General features: G+C 56.3%; 1 protein-coding gene across 2 annotated transcripts; it reads left to right on the top strand.

The window, feature by feature from the left end:
* Positions 1–4,984: 4,984 nt before the first annotated feature.
* On the top strand, positions 4,985–11,135 carry CORO1A (coronin 1A). 2 transcript variants are annotated; one of them, XM_063699625.1, is made up of 11 exons: positions 4,985–5,083; positions 7,269–7,467; positions 8,664–8,786; positions 8,882–9,011; positions 9,105–9,289; positions 9,448–9,567; positions 9,791–9,895; positions 10,008–10,153; positions 10,251–10,308; positions 10,420–10,635; positions 10,919–11,135. In XM_063699625.1, the coding sequence occupies exons 2-11, from the start codon at positions 7,270–7,272 to the stop codon at positions 11,021–11,023; spliced, it is 1,386 nt and encodes a 461-aa protein (XP_063555695.1). In that variant the 5' UTR covers positions 4,985–5,083; position 7,269; the 3' UTR covers positions 11,024–11,135. The 2 variants fall into 2 exon arrangements, with proteins under 2 accessions (XP_063555695.1, XP_004057535.1); XM_004057487.4 differs by lacking the exon at positions 4,985–5,083 and adding an exon at positions 5,677–5,786.
* The last annotated feature ends 3,172 nt before the right edge of the window (positions 11,136–14,307 follow it).

Genomic DNA, 14,307 nt, shown 5'->3' on the forward strand with positions numbered 1-14,307 from the left:
CACAAAAAATTTAAAAATTAGCTGGGTATTATGGCACTTGCCTGTAGTCCCAGTGACTCGAGAGGCTGAGGTGGGAGGATCGCTCACTTGAGCCTGGGAGGTGGAGGCTGCAGTGAGCTGTGATTGTGCCACTGCACACCAGCCTGGGCGACAGAGTGAGACGCTGTCTCAAAAATAAATAAATTAAATTAAATTAAACATAAGAAAAAGAGCTGGGCCCAGTGGCTCACGCCTGTAATTTCAGCACTTTGGTAGGCCAAGGTGAGCAGATCGCCTGAGGTCAGGAGTTTGAGACCAGCCTGGACAACATGGTGAAATCCTGTGTCTACTAAAAATTCAAAAAATTAGCCGGGCGTGGTGGCGGGCACCTGTAATCGCTGCTACTTGGGAGGCTGAGGCAGGAGAATCGCTTGAACCTGGGAGGTGGAGGTTGCAGTGAGCCAAGATCGGGTTACTGCACTCCAGCCTGGGCGACAGTGTAAGACTCTGTCTCAAAAAAAATAAAAAATAAAAAATAAGAAAAATAAGAAAAGGGTCCCTTTCACATGTTTACAAAGCATGCTACCATGCTAAGGGCAGAAACTCCAAGTGGAAGTGACTTCCCAAAGACAGCATGTTACGTGTGTCATTCTAGGCCCACTTTCTCCATGGAGAAGGCGGAGGGGGTAGGGAAAGTTGCCAGCACACTCCAGCCTGGTTCCTGGCACTCTGGCCAGCATTTATAGCTAGTTTCCATTAGTCCTCATCCTCTATAAAGTGAGGGCCACTGTGCACCTGTCCTAGATGAGGAAACCGCACCTGGCCAGGGACAGCAAGGAGATGCTGAAACCAAGGTTATCATGGGTGCCTGACCCCACCATGCTCCACAGCCTCCTTTGGGCAAGACAGACCAGGGAAGCTCTGTGAACCTTGCTAAAGACATTGGACTTTGGCCGGGCATGGTGGTTCACGCTTGTAATCTCAGCACTTTGGGAGGCCCAGGTGGGTAGATCACCTGAGGTCAGAAGTTCAAGACCAGCCTGGCCAACATGGTGAAACCCCCTCTCTACTAAAAATACAAAAATTTGCCAGGCAAGGTGGCATGCACCGTAATCCCAGCTACTTGGGAGGCTGAGTCAGGAGAATCACTTAAACCTAGGAGGCGCAGGTCACAGTGAGCAGAGATTGTACCGCTGTACTCAAGCCTGGGTGACAGTGAGACTCTGTCTCAAAAAAAAAATAAATAAATAAATAATAAAAATAAAAAGAGGAGTAATGATTTGATTCCAACACTTCAGTCTACCTCTACTGTAGGTATCTGGCTCCTTGGAAGGGCCTCTGGTCCTGTCTCCCTCCAGGGTAGGTGTAATCAGAACTTTTTCAGCTGTAAGTGCCAGGAATCCAACTCATACTTCTTGGCTTACGTGAAAAAGAAGTGCATTGCCTTATACAACAGGAAAGTTAAGGGTTTCAGGCACAGCTTGATCCAGACACTCAAATGATCTCAAGAATATGTCTCTTCGTATCTGGCCTCTGCAGGCCTCTGTGTAGACCCATCCTAGCCAGGTTTTTGCTGTTTTTTTTGTTTTTGTTTTTGTTTTTTTTTTTTTTTTGAGACAGAGTCTTGCTCTGTCATCCAGGCTGGAGTGCAGTGGCATGATCTCGGGTTACCAAAACTCCCACCTCCTCGGTTCAAACTATTCTCCTGCCTCAGCTTCCCAAGCAACTGGGACTACAGGTGTACACCACCATGCCTGGCTACTTTTTATATTTTTAGTGGAGACAGGTTTTGCCATGTTGGCCAGGCTGGTCTCAAACTCCTGGCCTCAGGTGATCTGCCTGCCTCGGCCTCCCAAAGTGCTCGGATTACGGGCATGAGCCACTGCGCCTTGCTCTGACCAGCTTTTCCTGCATACCAACAAGATATCACCAGCAGTGCTGGGCTTACATCCTATCAGCTTCCTAACTCCCAGTGGAAAGAGGGCATCTTTTTCACAGCAGCTCCATGGTGAGTCTTGGGCACAAGATGAATCAAGTGCCCATCCCTGAGCCAATGAAAACAGGTTGCTTTGGTTGGGAAGCACAGGCCATGTGAATACGCCAGGTCCCCTCCTGAACCTCATGGAGTGCCTGTGAGGAGAGGTTGGTTCCCCAAAAGAAAATCCAATAAAGAGGCGACGGTACCAGGCACGGTGGCTCATGCCTGTAATTGCACCACTTTGGGAGGCTGAGGCAGGAGGATTGCTTGAGCCCAGGAGGTCGAGACCCACCTAGGCCACATAGTGAGATCCCGTCTCTACCAAAAATTTTAAAAATTAGCTAGGTGTGTTGGGCATGTGCCTCTGGTCCCAGGTACTCGGGAGGCTCTGAGGATGGATGGGAGGATCGCTTGAGCCTGGGAGGTTGAGGCTGCAGTGAGCTGTGATCGTGCCATTGCATCCCAGCCAGAGGGAGACCCTGTCTCAAAAAAAAAAAAAAAAAAAAAAGAGAGAGAGGCAATGGTAAGAGCTAAACCAGCAGGAACAAGAGAGGCAAAGGTCCCCCTTTTTTTTCTTTTAATTGAAACTGGGTCTCCCTCTGTCACCCAGGCTGGAGTGCAGTGGTGCAATCACAGCTCACTATTAGCCTGGAACTCCTGGGCTGAAGCGAACCTCCCACTTCAGCCTCCTAAGCAGCTGAGAACACAGGCACATGCCACCACAGCTGGCTAATTTCATTTTTTTTTTTTTTTAGAGATGGGGTCTTGCTATGCTGCCCACACTGGTCTCAAACTCCTAGGCTCAAGTGATTCTCGCCGCTCCTGGGCAAATGCCCTCTGACATCCCTTATAAGGACACCCTTTGAAAAGGTTGTCCCCCTCTCAAACATGGAGAGCCTTGCCAGGGCCTTCCCCACTCACTGCTGTAACTAATTCTTATGCTGCATGGACATCTGCTTCCCAGAACCTCCACCCACCAGCCTTGCCCCCGTCCTTTGTGGCAGCCCCAAGGCTGCCCACCCCTTCCCATGCTGCAGCCCACTTGGCCTCTGAAAGCAGCACTGTCTGCCTGCACCTTGCCCTCTCCAGGGCTGTCAGGCTCGCCACCTTCAGGAGCCTAGTTTTCAGGTCCTTCACCAATGCCCTCGTCCTGTGTGTGGACATGAGGCCCTCCAGAGCTGAAGGCAGTGTGTGCTTCAGTTTCTGCATCTGTAAAATGGAGATAGTATTTGCTACCCAGGGGTGCTATGAGGATTACATGAACATAGTATAGTGTCTAGAACAGTGCCCAGCACATAGTAGGCACTCAATAAAAGCCAGTTATTATTCCTGTCACTTCTGTGGGAGACTGCACATCAGAGTACCCACCTTATCTCGGTCTAGTCCCGTCCAGTCGCAGGCCTTTGAGTACAGTACAGCCCTAAGGTTTTTACAATTGAATAATCTATAAAAGATTTACAGATTTATTGTCTCATTTGAGCCTAGTAACTTTTTTGTTGTTGTTGAGATGGAGTCTTACTCTGTTGCCCAGGCTGGAGTGCAATGGCACAGTCTTGGCTCACTGCAACCTCTGCCTCCCGGGTTCAGGCGATTCTTCTGCCTCAGCCTCCCGAGTAGCTGGGACTACAGGCGCACACCACCATGCCCAGCTAATTTTTTTTTTTTTTTTGAGACGGGGTTTCACTCTTGTTGCCCAGGCTGGAGTGCAATAGTGCCATCTCAGCTCACTGCAACCTCCGCCTCCCAGGTTCAAGCAATTCTCCTGCCTCAGCCTCCAGAGTAGTTGGGATTACAAGCATGCACCACCATGCCCGGGTAATTTTTTTTTTTTTTTTTTTTTGAGATGGAGTCTCGCTCTGTCACCCAGGCTGGAGTGTAGTGCCACGATCTCGGCTCACTGCAACCTCCGCCTCCTGGGTTCACACCATTCTCCTGCCTCAGCCTCCCAAGTAGCTGGGACTACAGGTGCCTGCCACCATGCCTGGCTAATTTTTTGTATTTTTGGTAGAGAGGGGGTTTCACCATGTTAGCCAGGATGGTCTCCATCTCCTGACCTCGTGATCCGCCCGCCTTGGCCTCCCAAAGTGCTGGGATTACAGGCGTGAGGCACTGCGCCCGGCCAGAGCCTCATAACTTTGTGAGGTGGGCAGTTCAAATCTTATTAATTCCCCATTTACCAATGACAAAATGAGGTTCAGAGAGATTAGCGCTCTTGGCCAAGATTGCACAGCCAGTCAGTGGCAGAGGTGGGACTTGAACCCGTCCCTTGCTGTTCCTTGAACTTCTCCACACGACAGGGCTGTCCCTCAGCCTACAGGTCACCCCTCTAGCCTTGCCTGTTGGCTCTTCCTAATCCTTTCAGGCCCAGCCCAGATACTTTTTAAACAAGAATGACGAGAGCTAACTTTTTTTTAAATGAGACGGTCTTGCTCTTTCACCCAGAGAAGACTGGGTGATAACAGTGGCTCAATCTTGGCTCACTGCAGCCTCTGCCTCCAGGGTTCAAGCTATTCTCATGCCTTAGCCTCCTCAGTAGCTGGGATTACAGGCGTGCATCACTACACCACGCTAATTTTTGTATTTTTAGTAGAGATGCGGTTTTACCATGTTGGCCAGGCTGGTCTCGAACTCCTGACCTCAGGTGATCCGCCAGCCTTGGCCTCCCAAAGTGCTGGGATTACAGGCGTGAGTCACTACGCATGGCTGAGAGCTAACGTTTATTAAGCACCCGCCACTTTCTAGATGAGGTCCTTACTGACTTCCTTGGGTTATTTTAGGTAATCATCCCCATACCTCTTACGTGGTAGGTATGACTGTTACAGAGGGAGAAACCGAGGCTGAGAAAGGCTAAGTAGCGGCCACACCTCACTCAGCAGGTGACAGGCTGCGGTCGCACTCATGACATAGTCTGACTCTAGAGCAGGCCTTTCCTGCCCGCTGTTGCTGCCTCCAGAAGCCTCTCTGAATCCAAGGGTGGGAACTATTCCTCCTTGCCCTCGAGCCTTCGCCAAAGCCAGGGCTTGGAGCGGCCGTGGGCTCCTCCTCCTTCCCCCAGGCTGGGCTCTTCAGGGGCGGAAACCTGCCTGGCTTGCCTGCCTTGCTCGACCCTGTAGCCCCTGGCACGAAGTAGGTGCCCGTGATGCCGGATTATTTCAGCAGGAGGGCAGGGGTGTTCCCGATGAAGCCAGGAGATCCAGGGAGGAGAAGCGACTCCCGGGGCCTCCCATGCTTAGATCTCAGAGCCAGGCAAGAGCCAGGTCCTGGGGGTCCGGGAGCGCGCTCGGGGCTCCTCCTCGCCCGCGCCCCCCGCGCCCCTCGCGCCCCTCACGCCCCCTGCGCTCGCGTCTGCGGGGCCGGGAGGAAGGGGCGGCGCAGCCGGGCCGGGGCGGGCACCGAGGCCTGGCGGGCGGGCCTGGGGCGCTTTCGTGCCTGCCAGGGAAAGGCTGGCGAGGAGGCTGGGGGCGGACGAAGGGAGGAAAGAAGCAATGGAGTGTTCTTGCGTTTTGACATTTTAAAAAGAAGTTTAGATTCGCTTCCCGGAGCCGGGATGGCAGCCTGCGCTATGGTTGGGGACCAACGTGGTGCGCGGGCAGGGGCCGGGGAGGGAGGCGGCCGCAGCGGGGGCCCGGGAGCGCAGGGCGGGCCTGGAAGAGCTCCGCCCCAAGGGGCGCGGCCACCCCGGAGGCGGGCGCACGGCTGCTTCTCATTCATTGTCTTGACAAGAGCATCCTCAGCGGGCCAGTCCCCGGCTCCTCCAGCTCCTTCCTCCTCTTCCTCCTCCTCCTCCACCTCCGGCTTTTGGGGGGTCACTGTCCTCTCTCGGCAGCAGGTGAGGCTGGGCCTGGGAGGCGCGGGTGGGCCGGGGCGAGGGCCACCTGTGGGCGGCGCGCGCGTGGGAGCCGCGGGCTGCGGGGGCGCGCGGCTGTCACCGCGACCCAGCCAGCGCCGGGGCCAGGCAGCGGGCGCAGCAGCCCGTGGGGGGACGCTGCTTGGAGTGGGGGCCGCCGGGGCCCCAGAGCGCTCTGCGGAGGCGAGGGCTAGGGACCACCGCGGCCAAGATGGAGGTGGGTGGCCGGGGGTCAGCACAGTGTCGAGGGCCCGACTCCCCACGGAATTGAGTCTCGGGGAGGGTGGGGACGGGGGCAGGGTGGGGTGAGCAGGGCAGCTGCCCTGGGCTTGGAGACAGGAAGGGGTTGAGAGCAAAACAAGAAAAGACCAAGTTCCCCTTTCCGTGGTTTCCGGGCCTGGTACCTGTGGCGGAGGAGGAGGCAGGGTGGGGCGATGGCTTCCTGTCCCCCACCTCCGGTCCGGGGCTCCCCTCTCTCCAGATACAGGCTGCTCCTCAAGACTGGGGCTCTTCACATACGCTCCTCACCGCTCTTTGGGCAGGCCGACCTAGCAGCCTCTTTGGGAGTCCTGGGGTGGCCGGGGGTGCTGGAGCACCCAGTGAGTAGGCGAGGCTGAGGCTAGGGGCAGAGGCTCTGGGCATGGCACCCTCCGAGCGGCAGCACAGGCCCCTTCCCTGAGCAGGAAGGTGATGCGGTGGCACAAGGTCGCCCCTGGAGTTCCTTGCTCCCCACCCAGACACTGGGGGAAACCATCCTACCTGGACCTCAGAGCAGTCGGAGTGGCCTCTCCCTTCCTGTGTGCAGTTCACATGGGGGTGGAGATGGCTCTTAAGGGCACCTGCTTTTCTGAGCGGAGGCGAGAGGCAGAGGTATAGGGAGAAGGAGATACCGGGACCTGAGCCAGAGACCTGCTGGGGAAGCTATCCTGCCGCCTCACTCCCCTCGGGCAGCCCCCACGCCACTTCCTCCTGTGTCCAGCCCCATGCCAGCAGGCGAGGGAGGCCAGCTCCTGTCCCTGCCTTTAGGAAGCGCTGTGTGGGTGTGAGGGAGGTGGGCTCTGGACACGGTAACTAAGAGAGAACCCACCCTCGGAGCCATCTGGGCTGATGACGCCTGAGTCTGAACCATTAGGAAGGACGGGCTCTGCATCCATCAGCCAGTCAGTCAACAAACATGCAGTGGGGCAACACCACGCCAGGCTCTGTTGCAGAGGCTGAGGGTACAGATTGAGAAGGTGGCTCAGAGTGGCCTGGGGCCAGGGAGAAGGGGGCTTGCAGGTTAGACGGAAGGAGAGGCTGGGGAAGGCAAGCAGGCATCAGCCACAGAGGGAAGAATAGGGAGCCCCTGGAGATGATGCTGGGACCTTAAAAGCCAGACTGAGGGGTGTCCTGGGGGAGGTGGGGACCACTGGAAGATCAGAGTTGACCTGAAGGGAGAAATGCTCTTATGCTGTGCGCCCCCAGAATGAGCCGGCAGGTGGTCCGCTCCAGCAAGTTCCGCCACGTGTTTGGACAGCCGGCCAAGGCTGACCAGTGCTATGAAGATGTGCGCGTCTCACAGACCACCTGGGACAGTGGCTTCTGTGCTGTCAACCCTAAGTTTGTGGCCCTGATCTGTGAGGCCAGCGGGGGAGGGGCCTTCCTGGTGCTGCCTCTGGGCAAGGTGAGCCCCTGGGGCCCTGGGGGGAGCAGCTCCTCCACCGGACCGGACCCATGGCTCTGTGCAGGTCCTGATTAGGTGACGGTCACCAGGCCTTCCAGGGCCTGTGTTGCCATCTGGAAAACTGAGCTGGGCCCCATGAGCCTTACACTTCCTCCAGCTCCTCTGTGCTGTGGCTGTGTGGAAACTGACGCTCAGAAGGAGCCAACACAAGATGGGTCACACCAGTGACCAGGACTACAGACAGTCCTGCAGACCCATGACCAGCCCTCCTGAGCCTCAGCCTGGGGCTTTCTCCCCATGGAAACACAGAGGGGGTTGGGGATGGGGTCTGGGGGCCCTGGCAGTGTTCTCAGGGTTGGGAGGGACTCTGGCTCTGGGCCTGTCTGAGGACCTAGCAACTCTGTCCCCCAGCTCGCAGGCAGGGATGATGCAAGAGGTGCTCTCCCCCACCCGCAGCCCTGCCCTCCCCTGGAGCCTGCTGCCCCCTCCGCTGGCTGGCTGCTGCCCCGCACCCCCAGCACACTCCTGTGCTCTTTGGGGGGTAAGACAGGAAGGGGAGATGGGCCCCAAGTTGTTACCTTAAAAGGGCTGATGGAAGCAAAGAGAAGAGGAAGTGGTTGTCGGGGTGAGAGCTGGGCCCGCGCCCCACATGGCTGTCACACAGGAAGCCCTGCTGAAGCAGCTGTCCCCGGAAGAAGCCATTTCCAAACCTCTGCTCCTGCCTGGGGCCAGTTGGGACAGGCTCCCTGGCCCCTCTCCTTTTGGGAGGACCCACCCCTGCAGCCCCACCACTCACACTCACTCTCTGGGGAGCCGCCCCCACCCCCCCAGCCCCCATACACCTGTCCTGGCTCCAGGGCCAGTTGTGCCCATGGAAGCCTCACTCGGGGAAGCTGGGGTGGGGGTGCCAACCCTAAGGGCAGAGACAGACTGAGGCAGAGACCGGCGGGAACTCTGCCAGGGTCTTGCACGGCCCCCAACCTCTGCCATGCGTGGCCAGCCCTCCTGGGGTTTGCCCAGGCCATTTTGGGACTGGAACAAGAGAAGAACAACCCGCCCCCGTCCCCACCCCAGGCCCTGGTCCAGCTCCCAGGGACACCACAGCTTTCCTCTCTGGGCCTCTCTGAAGGAGGTGTGGGGAGGTTGGATTGGGTTTGGGAGGCAAAAGCACCTCCAAGGCCCTGCTGTGCCTTTAGACTGGACGTGTGGACAAGAATGCGCCCACGGTCTGTGGCCACACAGCCCCTGTGCTAGACATCGCTTGGTGCCCGCACAATGACAACGTCATTGCCAGTGGCTCCGAGGACTGCACAGTCATGGTGAGTGGTGGTGGGGACCCAGGGGCTGGGAGAGGGGCTCTAGGATGGGATCTGACATTTGGAGTCCTGAAGACTCACTGGCCCCTCCTCTGCAGGTGTGGGAGATCCCGGATGGGGGCCTGATGCTGCCCCTGCGGGAGCCCGTCGTCACCCTGGAGGGCCACACCAAGCGTGTGGGCATTGTGGCCTGGCACACCACAGCCCAGAACGTGCTGCTCAGTGCAGGTGCTGCGGGAGGAGGGGCTTGGGGGTGGCTCGTGGCCTGCAGTGGATGAGGGCAGGAGGCTCATGGCTTCTGACACTGTGGGGAACGTGCAGGTTGTGACAACGTGATCATGGTGTGGGACGTGGGCACTGGGGCGGCCATGCTGACACTGGGCCCAGAGGTGCACCCAGACACGATCTACAGTGTGGACTGGAGCCGAGATGGAGGCCTCATTTGTACCTCCTGCCGTGACAAGCGCGTGCGCATCATCGAGCCCCGCAAAGGCACTGTTGTAGCTGTGAGTCGCCATCTACCCTGACCTTTGACCCTACAGCCTTTATCCTTCTTATCCACCATCAGCCAGGCCCTTGGATGCTGCCCTCCCTCGCCTCCACCTGGGACTGGCCCCGTAGGGTGTGTATGGGTGCCTGACCTACCACCTCCCTTTCCTTGCAGGAGAAGGACCGTCCCCACGAGGGGACCCGGCCCGTGCGTGCAGTGTTTGTGTCGGAGGGGAAGATCCTGACCACGGGCTTCAGCCGCATGAGTGAGCGGCAGGTGGCGCTGTGGGACACGGTGAGTGCCGGGGCAGGAAGCCGAGGGCCCCCAGGCTGGGAACCAAGACTGGAGGTTTCGTCCCTGCTCTGCCACTCACCTGGCAGGATGGCCATGGGCCTCAGTTTACCCAGGCGTGAGATGGGTGTTCCTACTGGTTAGTCGGGAGGGCCCTCACAGGTCACTGCCCAGGGAAGACCACCATCCCAGGGCCTGGGATGTTACCTCTCACCTGTGTCTACAGAAGCACCTGGAGGAGCCGCTGTCCCTGCAGGAGCTGGACACCAGCAGCGGTGTCCTGCTGCCCTTCTTTGACCCTGACACCAACATCGTCTACCTCTGTGGCAAGGTGGCCTCGTCGGGTGGGGTGGGGGTGGGAGGTGGGCAGGATGGGCCTGGAGAGGGCCAGGGCAGTGGGCATCCGCTGGTATTGACCCTCCCTCCACACCTGCCACCTACAGGGTGACAGCTCAATCCGGTACTTTGAGATCACTTCCGAGGCCCCTTTCCTGCACTATCTCTCCATGTTCAGTTCCAAGGAGTCCCAGCGGGGCATGGGCTACATGCCCAAACGTGGCCTGGAGGTGAACAAGTGTGAGATTGCCAGGTGACTGACCCCCGGCCCTGACTGCAGCATGCTCCTTGGGCAGTCCCAAGCCCACCCAACCAGACTGTGGGCCCCGCTCACCTTCCCCTTCCCACAGGTTCTACAAGCTGCACGAGCGGAGGTGTGAGCCCATTGCCATGACAGTGCCTCGAAAGGTGATGCTCCCCTGCCCCACCCTGGGCTCCAGGCTGGGCACTGACTTTGCGGTCTTGTGGGGGGTGTCCTGGCATAAGCGCTTTCCTCACTATCCCTGGCCTTGCCCACAGTCGGACCTGTTCCAGGAGGACCTGTACCCACCCACCGCAGGGCCCGACCCTGCCCTCACGGCTGAGGAGTGGCTGGGGGGTCGGGATGCTGGGCCCCTCCTCATCTCCCTCAAGGATGGCTACGTACCCCCAAAGAGCCGGGAGCTGAGGGTCAACCGGGGCCTGGACACCGGGCGCAGGAGGGCAGCACCAGAGGCCAGTGGCACTCCCAGCTCGGTGAGAGGGCTGGGAAGCCAGGGAATAAAACTGGGAGGGTGGGGTGGGGCTGGCGTTTGGGGCAGCTCAAACTCACAACATTGGGAATCTTTGCGGGGCTGGGAGTGGTAATCCTGAGGCCTCAGAACACAGGTTTCAGATTGATAGGCCTGCAGGTCTCCAGGCAGCAACCAGCTGGGCGACTAAAGGGCCCAAGGCCAGGGCTCTAGGGATGGGGCTCAGCAGATGCTGGGGTAAGGGGAGCCAGGGAGGAGCTGGGCCTAATGCAGCACCGGGTCCCCAGGATGCCGTGTCTCGGCTGGAGGAGGAGATGCGGAAGCTCCAGGCCACGGTGCAGGAGCTCCAGAAGCGCTTGGACAGGCTGGAGGAGACAGTCCAGGCCAAGTAGAGCCCCGCAGGGCCTCCAGCAGGGTCAGCCATTCACACCCATCCACTCACCTCCCATTCCCAGCCACATGGCAGAGAAAAAAATCATAATAAAATGGCTTTATTTTCTGGTACCTCCCAGACTGTGATGACTGGTCCCCTAGACACGCAGTTTGCTGAACCGACCAGCCCTAGAGCTTCCCCTCCACCGCGCTGAGGGGACTGACCCATGGCAGGGGATGTGGGATGCCCCCTGACTTACTACATCACAGGAACAGGGCCTTCGTGGGTAGAAACCAGCCATGCTGATGTGGGCCAGGAGGCTGCTCTCCGTTTCCGAGCTACTTCTCAGAGCTGACACAGCTGAACTATTTAAGGCCCTAGCTTAGGACCTCAATAATTCCCAAATTTACCAAAAATCTGCCTTTCCTAGTCAACCAAAACATCACGTTGCACGTGACTCTGCTGGCACTGTTGCTTGTGAGGAAATGAACCAACTATCACTTACAGGGTAGGCATCTTTTAAACTGCAGGTCCAAAGATAAAAATAACGAGGGAGGCTGGGCATGGGGACTCACGTCTATAATCCCAGCACTGTGGGAGGCTGAGGCGGCAGGATCACTTGAGCCCAGGAGTTTGAGACCTGCCTGAGCAACACGGCAAGATACCGTCTCTACGAAAAATAAAATAAAAAATTAGCCAGGCATGGTGGTGGGCACCTATAGTTCCAGCTACTCAGGAGGCTGAGGCAGGAGGATCCCTTGAGCCCAGGAGGTCGAGGCTGCAATCAGCCATTGCACCACTGCACTGCAGCCTGGGTGACAGAGCAAGATACTGTCTCTAAAAAATATAAATAGGCCGGGTGCGGCAGCTCACGCCTGTAATCCCAGCACTTTAGGAGGCCAAGGTGGGTGAATCACCTGAGGTCAGAAGTTCGAGACCAGCCTGGCCAACATGGTGAAACCCCATCTCTACTAAAAATACAAAAATTAGCTGGGCATGGTGGCAAGCGCCTGTAATCTCAGCTACTCAGGAGGCTGAGGCAAGAGAATTGCTTGAACCCAGGAGGCAAAGGTTGCAGTAAGCCGAGATCACGCCATCGCACTCCAGCCTGGGGGACAGGAGTGAGACTTCGTCTCAAAAAATATATATATATATATATATTTTAATGTATAAATACATTATATATATTTTAATATATAAATATAATATATAATATATATTATTATATATATGTTTTATATATTATATATTTTAATACATAAAACAGGGGAACTTCTTCTAAGGAAAAGACAGAATTAGGGCAACAGGCTGACCCTAGTTTACCAGAGAAGAAACTGAGGCCGGGAGCAGGAGCCCAGCTCACTGAAGGGCAGATCCCAAGTCAGAGTCTAAGTCTCCCCACTTTTTTATTTATTTAATTTTTTCTGAGACGGAGTTTCATTCTTGTTGCCCAAATTGAGTACAATGGCACAATCTCGGCTCACCGCAACCTCTGCCTTCTGGGTTCAAGCCATTCTCGTGCCTCAGACTCCCAAGTAGCTGGGATTACAGGCATGTGCCACCACGTCCGGCTACCTTTTGTGTTTTCAGTAGAGGTGGGGTCTCACCATGTTGGCCAGACTGGTCTCAAACTCCTGGCCTCAAGTCATCTGCCTGCCTCAGCCTCCCAAAGTGCTGGGATTACAGGCATGAGCCGCTGTGCCTGGCCCTACATCTCCCCTTTTGAATTCAGAGCCTTCCCCCGTGTAGTGAGTGCTTCTGCCTCTCTAACCCTTCCTGTGGGTTCTGCCTGGGCCTGACCTCTGTGAGAGACCTGGCAGGAACAGGTCTGTCAGGCCTTGTGGGGAGTGGGTGTGGGAATAGGTTTTGATACCCGGCTTAGCAGGTGATCCTGAGATGGGAGGACACAGGGCTATTTGGGATGGGCGTCTTAGCCATAGTAGGGTTTGGTTCATATCAAGCAGGGACCACCCATGGCGTCATTTCCAGGCCCCAGCTCTTCAGTATGCCATAGAAAAGTACTTGGGCAGTAGAGGTGTGAGAAGAAAACAAAAAAGAAAGCTGGGCATAGTGGCACACGCCTGTAATCCCAGCACTTTTGGAGGCCGAGGCGGGTGGATCACCTGAGGTCGGGAGTTCAAGACCAGCCTGAACAACATGGAGAAACCCTGTCTCTATTAAAAATACAAGATTAGCCGGGCGTGGTAGCACATACCTGTAATCCCAGCTACTTGGGAGGCTGAGACAAGAGAATCGCTTGAACCCAGGAGGCGGAGGTTGTGGTGAGCCGAGATCGTGCCATTGCACTCCAGCCTGGGCAACAAGAGTGAAACTCTGTCTCAAAAACAAACAAACAAACAAACAAACAAACAATCAAAAAACCCCAAAAATTACCTGGGCATGGTGGCGTGTGCCTGTAATCCCAGCTACTAGGGAGGCTGAGGCAGGAGACTCGCTTGAACCCGGGAGGGGGAAGTTGTAGTGAGCCAAGATCATGCTACTGCACTCCAGCCTGGGCAACAGAGCCAAGACTCCGTCTCAAAACAAACAAACAAACAAATAAAAAAACGCAGGAAAAGAGTGTGTGATGGCTGAAACTTGCAATTTCTCACTCTCAACGAGCTCTGGCCCCAACTAGGTTATTCGGGCTCCCTCCCTAGGTCTCAGGGACCTCTGTTCAAAGTCCTAGCAATCTGGGCCAGGTACAGTGGCTCACGCCTAAAATTCCAGCACTTTAGGAGACCAAGGCGGGCAGATCACTTGAGGCCAGGAGTTGGAGACTGGCCTGGCCAACATGGTGAAACCCTGTCTCTACTAAAAGTACAAAAATTAGCCGGGCTTGGTGGTGCACCCCTGTAATCCCAGCTACTCAGGAGGCTGAAGCACAAGAATCTTTTGAACCTGGGAGGCAGAGGTTGCAATGAGCTGAGATGGTGCCACGGCACTCCAGCCTGGGCGACAGAGCAAGACCCTGTCTCAAACAACAAAAAACAAATAAAACAAACAAGGTCCTAGCAACCCTACTAACCTGTTATGAAGACTGATACAGGGGCATCACCTGCCCCAATTTTCTGAGTCAGGTCAGCCTTATATTCCTACTCTAATCTCACCCCTATCCCCGTCCCACACCCACTATTCTTAAAACCTCCATGGTCCTCCGGGGGCAGCTGTAGACACATTAAGCCCAGGGCTATGGGGCCACTGGAACCTTCTCCAGTGGGTCTGAAAACATCAGCATTCCAGGAGTTGATGAGCCCCTACCTGGGCACCACTCCCTCTTGGGCCTGAGAAGGCCGGGGGGAA

The sequence above is a fragment of the Gorilla gorilla genome, chromosome 18 (genome assembly GCF_029281585.2).
Source record: "Gorilla gorilla gorilla isolate KB3781 chromosome 18, NHGRI_mGorGor1-v2.1_pri, whole genome shotgun sequence".
Taxonomy (NCBI): Eukaryota; Metazoa; Chordata; class Mammalia; order Primates; family Hominidae; genus Gorilla; species Gorilla gorilla.